Source organism: Molossus molossus, unplaced genomic scaffold (assembly GCF_014108415.1).
Source record: "Molossus molossus isolate mMolMol1 unplaced genomic scaffold, mMolMol1.p scaffold_m16_p_11, whole genome shotgun sequence".
Lineage (NCBI taxonomy): Eukaryota > Metazoa > Chordata > Mammalia > Chiroptera > Molossidae > Molossus > Molossus molossus.
This window is the reverse complement of record NW_023425346.1, coordinates 76,245,521-76,265,618: the sequence shown is the minus strand read 5'-3', so window position 1 is coordinate 76,265,618 and position 20,098 is coordinate 76,245,521. Positions and strand designations below refer to the sequence as shown.

The window sequence follows — 20,098 nt, the reverse complement described above, 5'->3', positions numbered from 1 at the left end:
ATCCCTAAGGTCACTCTGAGGACATACTATTTAGGGAAACAATATGAAAATGGTCTTGCGCAGCAGAGTGACTGGCCAAGATGCCAGAGATAGTGACTTAGAATGGCTTCTCCAGCCCATGTCCAGGCCCCTCCCTGCTCCATCCTGCCACCACCCGGCTCTGCTCTTAGCTTCCTCCTTGACTCCTGCCCTGGGTCATCCTGCCTGACCAGAAGGCCAAGAGCGGAGGAGACAGGACGCATCGTGTGTATTCCTGTGGGACTCTGGACTGCAGGTAGAAGAAGGAAGACCCAGGAGGCTAAACCAGACGAGGTGCTTCATGTGGAGAAGAAAACAGGTGGTTCTGTGAGGGCTTAACTGCTTGCCCGTGCTGGTGGCTGGGGTCTCATCAGAGTCCCATTAATATGACTGGGACAAAACATTAAAAAGGGAAGGGAGGGCCATGGACATGTTTAGTCTCAGAGATTACTTGAAACTTTCAAAATAGACTGTAATTATTTTTAAGGTTATGTTATTCTGTAGGACTAAATACACATGTGTGATCTGCTTTAATAGGACCATGTTTTAGCTTTGTCCATCCCAAGACAGCTGGAGATATTGATCCCTCCATGGCTATTCATTGGGACCTATTGGTTTGGTCTAGCATACACATGTGTTTTATGGGTGATTGGCCATCACGCTACTATGGAGGTTCTACTATGGATCACCACGTCCCTTACCCCTTACAGAAGGGCTCTTAATCCCTGGGTCGGCTACAGCCTGCCGTGTTCCATTTCTTAATGGTTGAGAAAGAGTGAGATGCTAGTTCGAAAGAAATTACCTTGGGTTTGGGTTGTCTATTTTTTCTTACTATCTTTACATTTAAAATGTGCTCATGCTTGAGGTACCTCAAATACATCCTATCCGTTCTAAATTCACATGCAGAGATATTTCTCTCTGAGCCAGCATCCAGGGAAAATGCAGTGCTGCCTGGTCCTAATCTTGTGAATTAAAAGTCAGAGTGTACCTTTTCTCCTTCTTGACACTTTGCCTTTTGATTTGCACTGAGTGTTTTGGTTGAGTTAGTTTCATTTTTAGTATAGAAATCAAGTTTAATTAAAGCTTACTTGCCATTTAAAATAATAATTTGTTTGATTTAGCATTAATCACCTTGAGTAAATTGCCTATAGAGGCTTACCTAATTCACATGTTTGCTCAAATTATTACTGTTTTTTGCATATTTTGAATGAGACCACTTTAATGCAACACTAGGGTGGAGTCAGGCACTTGATACTTTCTGTGGCAAATGCTATGGAGATGGTCCCTCCACCCAAGTCTGTTTGTTCAGCTGGAAGGTTTTAATCATCCTACTGAGTTTCCACAAGTGATCAAAGTTTCAAAAGGTTCAGTTTTGGAAAATCATTAGTAATGAAGTGTTTGGGAGGAAGACGTTTAAAACATGTGAGTAAAATTCATGTCCAGCCAGGGTCTGCCCCTTATGTGTCCCCTTTTAGCTTCTTCTCATGAATGTAGGTGTGCCTCTCCTTAACCCCAAGATTGATTCCTGCAGACTCGAGGGCACATGTAGTGAGATCAGATTTCTAATGTATTTGAGGAACTTACAATAATTTGTGAGAGGGTTTGTTTGTTTTTAGTGGGAAAATGTGATGTTGAATAAAGGCAATCATTTTGTTATTCTAAGTGTATTAGTCTCATTAATCAATGTTAATAAATAACCACATAGAGGAGAGGGTTTTAGAGAACTTACATTGATAAATAGGTAAAAATGATTTTTTATTTGCATATCAAATTATTTGCATAGTTGTTATAGGTTTTGGGTATGGATTTTAGCTCATAATCTGTGGGAGTGCTGTATTGGCTAGTCTTTGGGAGCTTTTCTGTTTTAACAGAGAAATGAGAGATTTCTTTCTTTTTTTTTTAATCCTTACCCAAGGATATTTTTCTATTTATGTTCAGATAGAGTGGGAAGCAGACAGAGAGAGAAAGAGAGAGAGAGAGAAACATTGATGTTAGAGAGACACATTGATTGGTTGCCTACTGCACCACCCTGACCAGGGCCGGGGACCAAACCGCAACTGAGGTACATGCCCTTGACCGGAATTGAACCCGCAACTCTTTGGTCCACAGGACAACACTCTAACTGAGCGAAACCGGCCAGGGCAGAATGAGGGAGTTCTTTATGGTTCTGGACAAGTTTGTAGGACAACTTGATTAAATCAGTCTCTGATTTATTGATTTTAAATAATTGCAGAGCCTAATCATTGGTTTACTTCCTAAACTTTATAAACTATTTATATTCTATCTATAAAAATATGATGGCACATAATAGAACACATTGCATTAATTTAAATACTTCATATTGCCTATAACCAAGATATGGAAAACATTCTACCAAGAGCCCTTCATTAGTGTTAGTTATATACTAAAAGCATCTCTGAATGATGAAGCCAGAATGATGTATCTCAAATAGGAAACATTCTCTGTTTTATACTAATGGATTATTTGTAGAGAAAGTGTATATGCGTCTTATGGAACACTAGTAATGAAAGTACATGAATAACAGAGTCCGTTTTTCATGTTTGCACTTCAATTTGGGGCTCTGTGCTAAAGGCAGGAAGATTGCTCCCTTCCACGACTGGTCGAGCCTGCACCCTAATGTACTCTCTTTGTTCACGAAGGCACAGCCCTGGTCCAGTATCAATAGGGCATGCCCTTTTAGACTCTCTCTTTATTGTGATGGAAAGGATGCTATCCTGAGTCTCAAGAGACTTGCTGTGGTCACTTAGTAACCCTGTAAGCTTGGACAAGTTACTTCTCTGTACTTCATTTTCTTACCTGGAAAGTGGTTGTCTGAATTAGACATTTTCTAAGATCATTTAAATTAAAATTCGATGCTTCTAGGGGTAATGAATGATCTCTGATCCATATTCCTCTCCGTGGTCTCCATACCTCCAGGGACAGGATTGAGGAAATCTGGGGTGCGGCTGCAGTCAGAAGGCGTGAATTAGAGGGAAGCAGATTGGCTCTCAGGAGCACCCAGCCCTCTGCCTAGTCCGTGTTCTGGGTTCTGATGAACCTGCACCTGACGACAGCCTGGACCTGACCTGGGTTTTCAGTCCTCCTCACTGGGGCAAAGGGGAGGGAGAGATGCTGTGAATGACCTTAGAGGCAAAAACATCTGGAATGTGCTCTTTGTGTCTAAAATGAAATTCTACCTTTGTTTAAAGAACACAAAGGAAGAATTATTTAATCTTATTTGACTTAGAAAAAGACTCTAAACATTATGACTTTTAAATGTTGATATACTTTTTTGTATTAGTAAGGGATTTTTTTCCCTTTATTTTATGTTTTAAATCACAATGTAAAAGCATTAATAAATATTATCAAAAATTCGAACTATGTGCAAAAAATATTAAGAAAAAAGGAAGTTCTTGCCTAGCCAGTGTGGCTCAGTGGTTGAGCGTCGACCCATGCACCAAGAGGTTTAATTCCTGGCCAGAACACATGCCCAGGTTGTGGGCCTGATCCCCAGTGGGGGGCATGCAGGAGGCAGCCAATCGATGTTCTCTCTCATTGATGTTTCAATCTCTCTCTCTCTCTAAAAATCAATAAAGACAAAATAAAAAAATAAGAAAGTTCTTTCCATAACCACTGTCTAGGGCTATCTGCCATGAACACTTTTATCCATATATTTCCAGACATTTTTCTATGCACATGTCAATGCAATTATATATAGGCATATCTTTCTGCCTTAAAATTGTATTATACTATAAATACAATTATGCCAATGACTTTTTAAAAACTTAAATGTCTTTCATAGCTATTCTGCCATGAGATCATAACAAGGTATGTGTTCATTAAAAACAACAATTAGATTTGTTTGTGTAACTATATAAACATATTAGATCATGTATAAAGCAGTAACTCTGTAGAGAGTGCCCCACTGACACACTTCATCCACACACTTCACTGTTCTGTTTTAGGAATGTCAGTGAGAACTGGCTGTTCCCTAGGCTTCCCAGTGTTGCCTGCCCTGAACTCTTTCATAACTCGGGCCCCAGAATGAAGATAATCTTATTCCTAAAGGTAGTCTTTATTCACTATTCTGACTAATATATCTATGTTTATTGTCAATAAGCTAATATGTAACCTTTGCAGATTTTATATTAAGATGTATTTTTAAAAATTTTACTTAATGCTTATATAGTGCCTACTGTGTATCAGGCAGAGTTCTAAATACATTTCAAATTTAAAGTCATTTCATCCTTATAACAAGTCTATAAGGTAGGTACTATTATTATTCCATTTTAGATTCCTTAAGATTTTTCTATATAGTGGGAGTCTTTTTTCTTTCTTTCTAATCTTTTTGCCTTTTATTTATTTTTCCTGCTTTATTGTACTGGTTAGGACCTCTAGCACAAGGGTGGATAGAAGTGGTGAGAGTGGACATCCCTTTTTTGTCACCCATCTTAGGGGAAAAACATTTAATATGTAACCATTAATATGATTTTAACTGAAGATTGATGACATTTCCTCCTATTTTTAATTTGCTGAGTTTGTTTATTTGTTTGTTTTATCATGAATTAGTATTGAATGTTGTCAGATGCTTTTTCTGAATGTGTTAAAATTCTACATGGTTTTCCTCTTTTATGCTGGTAACATGGTAAATTATAATGATTGGTTTCTAAATGTTAAAACTGCATTATATTTCTGAGATAAACCCTACTTGGTCATGATATTAAAATGATGATTCTCCTCTTTATGTACTGGATCTTATTTTATAATATTTGTTGAGGATTTTTGTGTCAATATTCATAGATACTAAGCTGTAATTTTATTTTTTTATAGTATCCTTGTCAGAGTTTGGTATCAAGGTTAAACTGGCCTCATAAAATGAGTTGGAGAGTGTTTCATCCTGGCCCATTGCCTGAAAAAGTTTGTGTAGGATTAATATTGTTTTTTCTTTAGCTGTTTGATAGAATGCACCATGACACCATTTGTGCTGGAGTTTTCCTTATGGGAAGACTTTTGATAATATATTCAATTACTTTCATAGATATTGAGCTATTAAGATCTTTAATGTCATATTTTTTCAGTTTTGGTAAATTCTATTTGTCAAGAAACTTTTCCATTATAGTTACTTATTATGATCTCAATGTATTAGGATCTCTAGACATATCTTAGTTTTTATTCCTGATACTAGTAATTTGTATTCCCTCTTTTTAATTTTTTTGATCAGTCTAGCTAGGTATTTATCAATTTTGTTGGTCTTTCAAATAACTAACTATTGGTTTTCTTAATTTTTGCTATTTTTCTGTTTTCTATTTCATTGATTTTTGCTCTTTTTAAAAATTAATATTTCCTCTCTTCTACCTACTTTGGATCTAATTGCTTTTTTTTTTTCTTCTAACTTCTTAGGTGGAAACTTTGGTCATTGCTTTTATACCTTTATTCTTTTCTACCGTGATCAGTGAAAGCTACACATTTCTCTCTAAGCACAGCTTTAACTGTGTCACACACATTTTGACATGGTGTGTTTCTATTTTCTTCACAATAGTTTTATATTTTTTCTGTGATGTATTTTTTGGCCATGAGTTCTTTAGAAGAGTGTTGTCATTTTCCAAATATCTATATATTTCTAGTATCTTACTGTTATTATTTTAAGTTTAATTGAATTGTGATTAGAAAACATATCTTTTAGGATTTCAGTCTCTTGAAATGTATTGAGACTTGTTTATAGCACAACAGATTGTCTACCTTGGTAAATGTACCATGTACACTTGCAAAGAATGAGTATTCTGCAGTTACTGGGAGCGGTATTCTATAAATATCAATTAGGTCAACATAGTTGATAGTGATGTTCAGGTCTTCTATGTCCTCACTATTTTTTGTCCTGTTCTTTCAACTGTTGACAGAACAGACTTAAACTCTTCAACTATGATGGTAGGTTTGTCTATTTATTCAATAATTCTGTCAATTTTTGTTTCAAAATGTTCTATTATTAGGCACATATACATTTTTTTCCAGATAAATTGCCTCTTTTATCATTATAAAATGTCTCTATGTTTGGTAATATTCATTGCCTTGAAATATAGTTTATATGATACTAATATAGCCATTTCCATTTCAGTTTTGTTCATTTTTAGTTGTGTGTTTTTTTTTTCTCTTCTTCAGATTGGATAGTTTTACATTGTTCTATCTTCAAGTTCACTCATACCAAGCCCCTATCTCCCCAGTCTGTTAGGTTCATTCAGTGAAATTTTTCATATATTGCATTTTTTAGTTTTAAAATTTCAAATTGGTTCTTTTAAATAGTTTCTCTTCCTCTGCTCAGATTTCTTTTCTATCCTTTAGCATAGTTATAATAGCTACTTTAAAATTCTTGTCTGCTAATTCCAATATCTGTATCATCTCAGAGTTGTTCTCTATGAACTACGTTTTTCTTTTTTTAGAGGATGGGTTACATTTTTCTATTTATTTATATATCTAGTAATTTTGGAATGAGCCTCAGACATTGTCAGTCATATGTTACAGAGATTCTGAACTCTGTCATACACCTTTGAAGAGTACTGATTTTCTCCTTTAGCAGGTGGTTAACTCGGCAGCATTCAGATTCAAATGTTGTCTCCCCTGTGACAGATAGCAGCAGAAATCTCTTTAGTTCTTTTTGCCTTAGTTGGGCTGGAGTCTATCCCATACAAGTATAATATTGTAATCAGTTAGAGATTTGATCAGATTTTATGCTGAGTTTGGGGCTTCCCCTCTGTGGCTATTTTCTCTCTGGGATTTCCATTCTCATTTTCTAGTTATCATTTCCCTGAACCTTATCCTCTGATTCCTCAACCAGTAAGACAACAGCTTTCTGAGATCTAGCTACGCTCTGGAACTGACCAATGGGCCAGCCCTTAGATGAGAAGCTGTAAAACAGAAGTGACTTATCAAGAGCCATTATTCCAAGTGTCAACTCCCCATTAGTTTCTGCCTGTTCTTGGTCACTCTCCAGCTCCTTCAGATAGTTGGTTTTGTCCTTTACTATTTTATCCAGAGTTTATAATTGTTATAAATGAGAAAGTTGGTCTGATGTGAGTCACTTTTATGACCAGTAGCAGAACTCTATTAGACCACTTTACAGATGAATTAAACACACACACACACACACACACACACACACACACACACACACACACACTCTACACTAAGTTTGAGCACCTTACCCAAGGCCAAACATAGTTCGTTTGGTTTCAGATCCTTAGGATTTCATCCAAGAGGAGGATTTAATGGTGAAAAATTTCAAGATAATGGCAAGAAGTATGAGAAATACTATGGGACTAATGGGGCCATAAGGTGTCAATTCTTTATGCACTAGACCAGTCTCAAGATTTCATTGCTCAATTGATACTTCATATACCTTTGTGTGTTTACATTATGCTATATACAAGTTTATACACAAGTTGCTTGAAAGGACTGTGTTGCTTTTGGTTAACTGCAGGGTAGATCTTTAGTTATAAAAAGCCTCATATTTTCAGGGTTCTGTGATATTGGGCTCCTTGGGCCATTTTTCTTAGAAACTGCTGAAGTTTATCATGTAGTTCTTTTAGTGATTAAAATAAAGAGAACTTCTGAAGAGTAATATACGTACTTTAATGAATGCATAGGAGTTATTTATTGAAGAAACTCACAACTATAATTATGAGATAGTTGACTTTAAGAAATGTAAGTCTAAGATTAATTTAGCTGATGTGAACAGTAGACCTTGGGAGCATAACAATAGGACCGAGCTTGAGCAATACGTGTTTTAGAGTTTCTGCTCTTTCTTGAATGTTTTCCTTTGGTCCCTCTAGCTTGAGTCAGTGACATTAACATTCATCAAGTGATGAATTTCTTCTTCTTTTTATCCTTTGATTTTATCTTCCCTTTGTATTTTTGAGTCAGACTTGCCTCATACTGATTTTGTCATAGTTCATAAGCTGTTTTGTAAAGTAGTGAGGTCTCTTCATGTACATTACTTTCAAACTGAAGGAAAAGGCCCATCTACGTATTTACTTTGGGAATTCTCTCAGCACCCCACAGGAGTACTCAGATACCATACTTGCTGACTGGCCAGTAAGGAGCAGGGGTTCAATACTTGATTGATTGATGGTTCTGAATCCCAGCCAGTCATTTCTGGGAAGGCGGGATTATCTTCTGAGTGAAATAAAACTGAGTCCTTGAAGGCCACAATAAAGATTCTGGCTTTCATCCTAACAATGATGGGAAGCTATGTGGCGTTTGAAGCAGCTGAGTGAGAAACCCAGATTAAAAATTTTAAAATAAGTACTCTGGATGTTTATAGAGTCTTTTAGTAGAACTAAGTTCTACAGTACAGAAATTAACATGCAAAATGTTTAAAGTTTAACCCGGGGGGACAATATAGAAGAACGGATACTCTGGATAGTCTCCTTAATACTATTTCTCCTGACTGCAATTTTGAAAAAAGTTGAAAAGCTGAAAGTTTGTCATTGATTTTTTAAAAATCTGGTCAAGGATCTGGAATGTGAGTATTTTGTATTCCTCACAAGAGAAATTTCATTTATTATAATGAAACCTTGAAACCATGCAAATATCAGTGAATTAGAACATTGAATATTGTAAAGCTACTAAAATGGCAAGTCTGTATTTTATGCCTGTATGGACATGGGTTTTGTTAACTTTCAAAAGCAAAATTAAAAAATGCAGTATACATATTTAAAACTATTTAAAAATGATGTTTTCTCTTAACAAAAGTAAAAAAAAATAGCGATGAAACTTTTTGTACTATATTACCCTCCAAATTCTGTTACTTAACAACTGTTAAAAAGTTCTGTTGTTTAAAGTGAGGAAAACCAAACCAAACCCTAATATTGTTTCAGTAATCATTGGAGATCTAAGTTAAGAGCATTGAGATGCTGCTACAGCAGCACCACTTTCAAGAGATTACCAACTTTCATATGACAGTATCCTGGTGTGTTTCCTCTTCCGAAACGTGTGGAGATGGAGGAAATGTTAAACTATCTTAAAGAAAGGAATTGACAACTCCTGAATTAAATACACCCTTTCACTTCCCCTTCAGCTGCTGTTTGTTGATAGAAGGTTACCGGTTAATAATGATTTGTTTGATTGATTCCCCCCAATTTTTTTTTACAGGAATGAGATTTTATTCTTCCTGTATACAACTTGCTAAACCAGAGCATTCATATTCCTCATAAAACTGAGCATTTCAACTTGCACAGGTTAAACAAACAGGGTAGAAAAAGGAAGAGATTTCTCAGGGAAAAAAGCCGCGGAATGGTGCACAGCACCCTGGGCAGGAATTGGAACACCAGGTTCCTCTGTTTTTATGTATAGTGTCAATTCTCTATTCTGGGCTGAAAAACTGGCAAGTGACAGCTCTCTCTAGTATTTCCTGAGGCCATCTGTACCATTTTGGAGAATAAATCATAAATAGACCTTTGAACTGAGACAGTCTCGCCGGACCTATCCTTTTGCGACTGACTTCCAGTCTCAATGGGATATTGAGGGGGAGGCTCACCAGAATAAACAGTGGAGTCCTTGTCCGGGAATGACTGCCTGGCAATTGTTTCATGGAAAACAGGGAGGGGTGGGGGACAGCAACCCTGCTCTGTTCACTGGCTCTTTAATTTAGATTGCCAATGATAAAGCCGGGGCTACGTCTAAAGAAAGGTAGGATGCACACGCAGAAACATTAGTGCTAATATGCTGCAGGAAGACCAGATAAATCAGCCTGGCTCTCATACATCACTGAGGGAGAAGCTGATTGCAACTTGACCATATGCCTGAGTAGTCCCATCAGTGAGAAGAGCAGAACATGGATTAAAAAACACTAGAATGTACCTTTGGGGCTACTGCCGTGCTGGACCTGGAAGCAGTGTCTGGTGTAAGTTTCAGCTTGTTTTAGCCACGTATTTACCAGTGTGTTCCTACCCAGGGAGCCTGTTTCTCTTTCTGTGTTTTCAGTGGAAGCTTCAAGCATGTTTATTTACAGTCGTAGACTTTATTTTGTATAAATGTAATACCAACCTAATAAAAGTTCTTTAATAGAGGACAGTTTAGCCCAGTGTTTATCCAGGAGAGAAATGTGCAAAAGTGATGGTTATCATTAATGTCTATAGGACTGCCTGTGGGTGAGTTTTGTTTTTCTGTTGTTTTTTTTGTTTTGTTATGTGGGGAGGTGAGGATTAAAAGGATAGATTTTAAACAAAAAACTCAGTTCTTTTGCCATGTATTTTAAAAAGCATATTGGTAACCCAGTATTTTGTTCTTCCTATGGTCCTGTGATCTTTTGTTTTGAAAAACTGAGTTTGAATATGTTAGCCAGACTGCTTGAAACACATTATATTTTATGACTGGGATGTTTGTATTGTTTCATATCTGTTATTAGACAAAATAATCATAAAGGATGTTTTCTATGGGCTTTTTTATATTCCAAAATTAAGTACAGATGGTAATTTCCAGCAGTTTTAAAAATTTGTCAATTATTTAATTTAGCATCACTTAAGCATCTGCACAGGGAAAAAGCCGAGATGGTACAAAAACTGAATAAGCATTGATTGCTCGTCTGAATTGCATCTTTAAAGTTTTTGCCTCAAATCTCTGATTTCACAGTTTATTTTTACCAAATTAGATTATCATATTTCATTATTGAGACTGAATGGGTGGAACTCTCAGATACCCTACACTCCCCGTTAGAACGGCGTGCCGGGTGCCTGCTGCTTGTCACTCTCAGGGAAATTTTCATGCCAGCTCACCTAGAAGGCTGCTTGGAGAACGCCCGGGCAAGAGTGAGGCAGGATGGAATTTATGGCCCAGACACCGAGTTCAGGCTTTTGTTCAAAGGAGGGACGACATAAGTGTGAGCATATAACATACTCCGAGGCTCCAGGGAAGGGTGTAACTAAATGACGTTAGTGGCCACACCGTGCTGTCCACATGTTATTTCCAAACAAGTTTTCCAACAGTCCATTGAGCCTATGGCATGGCTGAGGGAGGAAGAAAGGGGAAAAGTGAAGTGTCCATTGCAAACAGAATCCCCTGACTGAAATCCCATCTGGCAGACGCAGGAAGTGAATGTTGTCCAGGGAGCAGGATGGCCCTGGCTGTTTGGCTGTTGCAAAGCAGCATGGCAGTCCTGTTAGGGAAGGATCAGCCTCGACCAAACGGCAGCGTTCTATACACCATGTCTTCCATCTTGTCCTAATTAGAGGACCATGCCTGCTGAATCCTAATCTCTTTAATCGTTGATAGAGCAGGCGTGTGATTTGCTATAAATACACATGAGCATTCATTTCTGAAATAATGGCTGTTGCCAAATATGTTAGACCGACAGGAGAGCTGGACTAGGGAAGGCTGTGCTGAATAGTTGAGTTTTGGAGGTAATGGACCAGTTGAGAATCATTGCACAGCTGGGCCAGCAGCTGCACCCAGTGCTCTGTCAAGTTTGGCCTCTAATTTCCTTGAACTTGTCCTTGTTTGCCAAAATGATGAACGTAGCAAGAACTTGTTTCAAATGAGCCCACTGCCAGCTAAAAAGACCCTTTCCAAGGACTTTTTGTTGAGGTCTTTAGTCAACAGCAGCAGTGGCCAGATGAGGTATTGATTAGGCAATGGGAAGTTTGAATAACCATAAAAATAAAAAAACCAAAGACACAGTTGTAGAATGAGCTAAGCTGGCAGGACACCAGAGTACATTAAAAGGCTGCATTGGGTCATCACTGTCCTAACTAAAGGACATATGGAAAAATCCCATAATAATATCCAGCAACAATTATCTTGTAGTTAGGAAAAACTAAATAGGCCTGTGGGTTGGAAGGCAGCCCAGTAATCTCAACATCTTTTTTTCCTAACAGTGTATTGTTCTGATAGTCTTTGGGACTGGGTCAGGAGGAAGTGTCAGAGGGTTTTATATTAAGAAGTAACTTATGACTAAACAATGCAATTAGTGCAAGCCAAAAGGACAGACTAGCAAGGACTCCCCTTCCATTCCCTGGTCCAGGCTTGAGTGAGTATTTATATAGCACATTCTGTGTACCTAGCATGTTCTAGAGCCATACTCTAACCAACTGGATTGCAGACACTTGGATTTATATTCTCTTCTATAAATTCATCTCTTGAAAATCATTGGCCTTGATATGGTAATGATTGCAAGTCTGTCTAGTTCCTTGATTCTAAAGAGATTAAATATCAAATCTGTTTTATACAAGTTTCTTTCTTTTGTTGCAACACAGCTGACTCTTCCCTTTTCAGGCTTGAGAAGCAGTGACTAGAACACAGACAAGTTAGGTGATTCTGGACAAAATACCTAGCCCGTGGGAGAGTTAGCCTCCTCATGCATGAAACGAAGAACGTCACACTCGTTTTGCAGAATTGTGAGAATTAAAAGAGAGATATATAAATGCATAGGAGGTGCTACCCTGCCCTCACAGGAGGTGTGCAGGGTAGCTGACTGTGTGGATTGAGTGTGTGGGGGCGTTGGGGTGGGAGTAGGGAGAATGAGCAGGGGTGGCAGGAAGGCTGTCGAGGAGGGTAAAAGAAGCGTCGATGAGAATATGACCTGAGACGGGATGTTGCCAGTGGGAACACAGAGAAAGGATGAATCTGAAATATGTTTTGTTTTATTTTATTTTTTATCCTCACCTGAGGACATTTTTGCATTTATCTTCAGATAGAGCAGGAGGGAGAGAGGGAGAAAGAGTGAGAGAGACACATTGACATGAGAGAGACACATCAAGTGGCTGCCACCCACACGACCCCAACCCAGGGCCAGGGACAAACTGCAACCGAGGTCCATGTCCTTAGCGGAAACTGAACCCAGGACTCTCTGGTCCGCGGGCCGACAATCTAACTGCTGAGCCAAACCAGCCAGGGCTGAAATATGTTTAAAGGGAAAATTGAAAGAATGTGGCAGCTGATTATATTAAAGTTGGGTGAAGAAGAAGAAAGAAGATTATAAAGAAGAAATAGTCATGGTGCTGGGGGAAAAGATTATGGGTTGTGATAATAGCAAGGTATGATTTGTGTGTGTGTGCTTGTGTGTATATTCTCCAAAATCCAAAAAAACTAAAACAATACAGTCCTTTAGGACTTGTAAATTAAGAAAACATAAGAAGAGAGAAAAGGAAATTGGAATGCCTAGTTAACTTATGTAAAGGGAAAGAAAAAAATTATTAATAAACCAATAATATAAGACTTGTTGACAATAGAGTAAGAATTCAAAGGAATTGCTTAAAATGGCAAATCTATGTTTGGAGTTTTTCCCAGACAAGACCCACAATCATCAAATAATAAGGCTGTTCTGCAATTTTGGAGCTTATTTAAGTTTTCCTGAGTTAAAAAAAAAAAATGTCATTGAGGGGATACAAATAGTGTCAGGATTGGAAGAAAAAGAGCATGAGGAATAGAAATTCTCAAAATAGCATGGTTTTAAAGGGGAGGTGGGAGCCCACAGACGACTGGTTGACTATTATGACTTGTCAGAAAGTTTGGTCACTATTATTCCCTAAATAACTTCCTGGGATTTTTTAGGAAATTCAAGCAGGAATCAAAACTAGATCAAGCCCCTAACTGGCAAATAGGTTGTGATCTAGAAGCTCATTTACAAATCTCATAAAGGAACAATGTTGTAAATATCTTTGGGCTACTTTTTAAAGTCTACACAACTCATCCTATAGTAGAAATCATGTCCATTTGCAATAAAAAATTAATAGCTAAAGGATTGTCTATGTTAATAATTAAAGTATAAGCAATAACCACAAGAATGGAAAATGTTTTTAATGCTAGTGCTTGGGGAAATGCTGGTTAATTACAAGATGGTGTCAGCTATGTCTATTTTAAAATTTGTATCTACTTTCACTGATGTTACAAGACTTTAAATTTAAAAATTTTGAAGTGTAAGGATTTCCTTGTCCTTATTTCAGGCGTATCATTAATTTTACCTTTAAAGACAGCGGCTGTGATTGGACATTTCTCATTTTTCAGCACTTCATGAGTAAAATGGATTCATGACTGAGGGTATGGCTATTTGTTGGGTCTTTACAATAAATTGTGGTGAAAGAGAGAACTAAACACATCTATTGGCCTTGTCCTATTTCATCCTGATTAAATAGACAAACTAATGTCCATCCAAGCCAATCTATAAAGGTGAATGAGGTAACATCTAAAAAATTGTTTTGAACCTTGGAGTCTTAACTACATGTTGGAGAGGTCTCGGGGGACATGGAAAACAATCTAGTGATTTGGGTCAGAAAAATAAATGTTTACATAGCTTACTTAACATCCCTCAAACCATTTTTGTTAAAGCCTATGTAATATATTTGAACTTTCAAGAGAAAAAGAAAGTGGAATATGTTTCATATATTCATATTGTGTCATACCTAAGTTAATCCAAATTTTACCTGTGACTCAATGACAGAGAAAGCAGGGAAGGTGAGACATTCCCCAGTTGTTGAGCTCTTGTCACCCAGGTGTGCAATCGCATTTTGAACAGATTGAAATCAAATGAACAGATTATTGGATCACCTAACAACACAGTAGCCTAGTAATCAATCTCTGGAATAATAAAAGCATGAATTAAATGGTTTTTGATCAATATTATTTACATAACACCTATCCTTAATTGAAAGACCTTTGCTTCAAGGTTCATTTGCAATCCACAGAGAACTTGAAATTTGTTTTCACAGCCCAGTGCTTCTGGAAAATATGAGTCTTTTTCTTTTTAAATCGTCAGCCAAGGATATTTTCCCATTTATCTTTAGATAGAGTGGGAGGGAGAGAGGGAGAGGGGGAGAGAGCGGGAGAGTGAGGGAGAGAGAAAAAAACATCGATGTGAGAGAGACACATCTACCGACTTCCTCCCATGCGACAGGACCCACTAGGGCTGGGGACTGAACTGCAACTGAGGTACGTGCCCTTGACCAGAATCAAACCTGTAACTCTTTGGCCGACGCTCTAACTGCTGAGCCAAACCTGCCAGAACCATCTCTACGTTTTTATTCCAAGTTTTAATAAGAGAAAACGTAGAGGGGCGGACGGGGAGAGGGGCCTCTGGAGTGGGTAACAGCCTCGTGTATAATTCTCTCCTGTTGATTGTGCTCATGCCTTCTCTAAACGTGCCTCTTACACAGAGACCCACACAAGGGTGGCAGCTATTTGTCTGAAGCTGACCCTCCTTGTTAATTCAGGGGACTGAGTTACAGTTCCAGCTGCTTCCTCACTAAGTCGGGTTCTGCAGCTTTTCTCCTCTTCTCAAAGGAGAGCATAGGAAGTGCTTTGAACTTACACACACACACACACTCCTGAAATTCTAAAATTCAGTGGCGGAACAGCCACAAGTTTCTGTGCAGTCACATTTGGAGCAGTGCAGAAGGGAAGATCTGTTGATGTGACCTTCCTGAAATGCCATTGTCAGGCCAGTGCACAGCAGCCTCGGCTCTGCCGTGTGGGGCCTGTGCAGCTGCCAAGAGGCGACTTGTCTCCACCACTTGCTGTTTGCAGCAAAGTTTTACAAGGTTGCAAAATAAGTCCTACGGTATTCAGCCCGTGCGAGGCCACTGGTAAGGACGGCAGTTCTTCCGGACATCTGCGCAGTGCTGTGGGCCTTCTCGTGTGTCATTTTGCCTTTGGAACTAGCTGTGATCCTCCACAGAAGTTTCTGGTGTTTGTTCAGAAATTGGAGGGTCGATGGCTGGAGAGCCTTATTGCAAATCCATGCAATAGTTGAGAGCTGGTTCTAAGGGTGAATAAAGCAGAGGTTGCACTACCCTGCCTCTGATCAACCACAGTTCATAGCAGAAAAACTAAGATCTTCGATTTATTTTGTCATTTTGGGGGCATCACAAACACAGAGTTTGTTTTTCAGGTGCGAGGAGGGTTATAGAATCTTTGTTCTGTGAGACAATCCTCATTCTGGGAGAGATTGACTTCAGTTACCCTGTGTCCCTTTAAGTTCTATTAATTTGCTTGTTTTCATTCATTTATTGACCCCTACTGTATGCCAGGCGTTATTCTAGACATCATCTTTAGAGCAGTGAGCAAGACAGATTTCTGGTGGTGGTAAAGTGTACACCCAAGAAACATCTTCAAAAGCACTTTCATTAACCCAAGAGCTCAATATTGACACTTTATATTGACCGAAGCTTTTGTGGAAAAAGGAATTTTTCTTTGTTTGAGTCATGTCCTGAAGAGGAAACAGGAGGTTTTGGGTCCTTTGTTTATAAAATCGCCCAGATGCTTCTTCAGTGCGGGGCTCACAAGGACATTTAAGTGACTCAACCTAGATCCCATCCTGGTTACTCATTCTTTAACATTTGGAAGAGCTTAAGTAGAGCGGCCTACATGAAGAGAGACAGTTCTTCAGTTAATTTTTTTCTAAAAGCAGAACTATCTACTTTTTGTTAATCCTCACCCAAGGATATATTTTCATTGACTTTTTAGAGCGAGTGGAGAGGAGAGAGGGGGAGAGAGAGAAACATCGATGCAAGAGAGACATATTGATTGGCTGCCCCCTGCATGACCCCGACTGTGGCTGGGGGTCGAACCTGCAATCCAGGTACATGCCCTTGACCAGGGATCGAACCCAAGACCCTTTGGTCTGAGGGCCAACGCTCCAACTGCTGACCCAGACAGGCCAGGGCTGAGCTATCCACTTTTGACTGAAAAGAATATCACGACTCCTGAGCTTTTGCATACTTTAGGAAAGGCTCGACTTCCTGCCGAAATGTTTCCCAAAGGATGAAAAGGAACTGGAGGACAAGCACAGCCTGGGCATGTGTCCTGACCGGGAACTGAACTGGCGACCTCTTGGTGCATGGGTCAACGCTCTACCACTGAGCCACACCAGCCAGACTATACATGTATTTTTTTTAGGAAAATAAGAGAAAGCAAAGGAAGTCCAACATCTTAAATAAAGTTAAAAGTTTTGTGTAGTGAAAATCATGGAGAATTTGTTTCTGACATTTAGATATCTTCACCCATGTGGCTGTGTGTGGAATATGGGGTAGGGGTGTACTAAAAACAACTTGGTCAGGCTGTGAGCCCAATATTTAAGTCACTTGGCTCCTCACTGCATTTTGATGATTTTTTAGTAAGTTGAACCATTCAAAATTGCTGATAGTCAACCACTTTTGACCTACAAAACAGCAGTTTTATACGTTCAGCCTGATGTCATTGTATTTCTGTTATTGAATGGGCATTCATTTGTTCATCTGCTTAGTCTGATGTAGACATGTGGAGGGTAGGGGTTGTATCTGATATCTAAATTGAAGTCCAGAAGTCTGAGCTTAGACAATGTAAAATACCGATTTAAAAAAGTTATTTAGAAAAGGCCTCACCTAAGGATATGTTTTCATTGATTTTTAGAGAAAGGAAAGGAGAAAGAAACATCAATGTGACAGAGAAACATAGACTAGTTGCCTCTTGTGTGCGCCCCAATAGGAGATCAAACCCGTAACTTAGGTATGTGCCCTGACCAGGAATCAAACCCGCAGCCTTTTTGATATATGGGACAGCACTCCAACCAACTGAGCCACCCGGCCAGGGCTGTAGAATGTCAGTGAGCTGCAGATACTGTTACTGACATTCTTCATGGAGACAACGTGATGGAAATCTTAGGTGCTTAATAGCTGGGGACACCCAAGGAGTGTCCAGCTCTAACTAGGAGCAGTGCTGGCAACTCTGTTACCCTGGGCACGGCCCTGCCCGGTCACCTCCTTGTTCCTCAGTCCCACTTCCCTGTCACACCCTCACTTCCCTCTGGTGTCGTCACCACTGTACAGTTACTGCTGCTTTTGCCTGCAGCTTACTCAGCTGACGGATTGAGGGCATCCTACTCCACGGCCTCTCAAGCCTTGGTATGGCTTTACATCAGCACCCTGTGTACTAGACAGTGTTACGTATGTGTATGTGATATGTGTGTATATGCACATCTTATACATCTATAAGATATGAGATATACCTATATCATCTATATCTATTTCATCTATATCATCTATCTATTTATATATATATCTGGATCTATATCTATATCTATCTATATCTATATCTATATCTGGATCTATATCTATCTATATCTATATCTATAGCTGGATCTATATGTATATGTATATCTATATCTGGATCTATATCTATCTATATCTATATCTATAGCTGGATCTATATGTATATGTATATCTATATCTATATCTGGATCTATATCTATATCTATCTATATCTATATCTATATCTGGATCTATATCTATCTATATCTATATCTATAGCTGGATCTATATGTATATGTATATCTATATCTGGATCTATATCTATATCTATATCTGGATCTATATCTATATCTATATCTATATCTATATCTGGATTTTAGAAATATATTGCCAGGCCAAGTCTCAGATTTGAGAAGCTATCCATTATGCCTTTTTCTGGAACGAGGGTCTAATTAAACTTGTGGAGACTGTATGGTTCGTGGGAGAGGGAAAAGACGCCAGCTCAACCTTTAAGCTTCTTATCCCCCGTAAGCAGCTGTAGGCTGATGGGTTTGTCAGGATTTGCTTTCCCATTCCTGTGTTGGAGAGGCACAGCCTTGTGGACGAGTCCCCAGATGGGGCTATGGCTTCGGTACAAAGTTCTGAAGCCCATAGAATTAATTCTCGGTGGTAACGGCTCATTTCGGTTGCCGTGGAATGTCTTAGAATGACCACGAATGTCTCCAGCAATCTGCTGGCTACGCATGGATGTAGCCGGGTGAGGTATTTCTCTTTATGCTGTTTCTTACTAAGATGACTTGATCCTATCTATCAGTTGAGATTTAAGTTTATAAAAAAATCCTGTGTAAAACCATCTAAGAGTGTAGACTAGGGATAATGCTCGTTGAATCAGTAGCTTGAGAATAGGTTTTGAAATGTTTTGAAAAGAGGTATAACATCTTTAACTCAATTTTTAAATTTGGTATAAAACTTGTATATTGATTTTTATTAGAATTAAGAAAACAAAACCTCCACTTGCCTGCCTTAAGATTTAGAAAACTTTCTTAAATGTGGCTCTTCTGTTGGCCCATTGCTTTTAATTCACAGAAAATCACATATATTTGGAGGGGGGGGACAGTTACTTCTCCCTATAGGACTCCATCATTATCCAGCCAGATGGTACCATATCGAAAGCCCCACTAATCAGGCAGGAACGAGAAACACGAATATCAAGACTTTCTTATTGCAGCGACTTCAGAATGGGTTCAGCATGTTGCTCAAAAGGGAAACTTTGGGAATTCACTTGCCTTCCATTTTCCCTGATTTTTGAGGCACAGAGTCTCTCGACAGTGTTGTGGTGGGCGTTGGCATGCTGTCTGCTGTGGAGAGAGCTGACTAAGTGAAAGTGGCAATCACAGGACACTTCTGCTCAGGACTCAGAGCAGTGTCGCGTGGAATCAGGGTGACGCGGAGTGCAGGGCAGGGCCAGGCTCCGCGTCTCAGCGACTTAGCGCAGCTCTGACCCACTATCTCCTGCACATCACTTAACCCTTCTGTGGCTGTGCCTTTGGTTGTAAAATGGAAAGAAAGTCCCCATTTCCTAGAGCTCACTAAAAGGGACATTTTATATATTGACAAAGAGAAAATTAATAGTTTTGGGCAATGAGGGCAATTCTGACGGGGAATTGCAACAATATTTTGAGGTAACAACATTATTGAAATGAGCAAATGAACATTCAAGGCACATATATATTAAAATAGGGTAAATCCTTCAAATTAAAAAAATTATTGAGAAGCTACTATATTCCAGAGAGTTTCTTTTTGTTTTAAGTTTTATTATTTTTATTGATTTTAGAGAGGGAGGAAGGGAGAGAGAGAGAGAGAAAGGGAGAGAGAGAGAAAAACATCTATATATGAGAGGTACATAGATCAGTTGCCTCTCATACATGCCCAGACTGGGGATCGAACCCTCAGTTAGGTGTGTACCCTGACTAGGAATTGAACCCATGACTTTCTGGTGCATGGGATGATGCTCCTACCAAATGAGCCATACCAGCTAGGGCATAGACACTTTCCAGTTTACTTTTACATGGCTGTTTGATCTTCCCAATAGC

General features: G+C 38.8%; 1 protein-coding gene across 4 annotated transcripts in view; it reads left to right on the top strand.

The window, feature by feature from the left end:
* The window catches only part of RAPGEF4 (Rap guanine nucleotide exchange factor 4), a 282,253-nt gene that overhangs the window by 100,265 nt on the left and 161,890 nt on the right, over positions 1-20,098 (top strand). Inside the window, exon 1 of one of the 4 annotated variants that reach the window (XM_036254271.1) lies at positions 9,692-9,913. The exons of 1 other annotated variant lie outside the window; for it this stretch is intronic. Coding sequence is in view for 1 of the 3 variants with exons in the window: in XM_036254270.1 (XP_036110163.1) it covers positions 18,712-18,762 (51 nt within the window). In the remaining 2 variants the exon portion in view is untranslated. Of the gene's footprint in view, positions 1-9,691; positions 9,914-18,599; positions 18,768-20,098 lie in introns of those variants that run through there. 2 more of the 4 variants (XM_036254270.1, XM_036254272.1) reach the window with 2 other exon arrangements.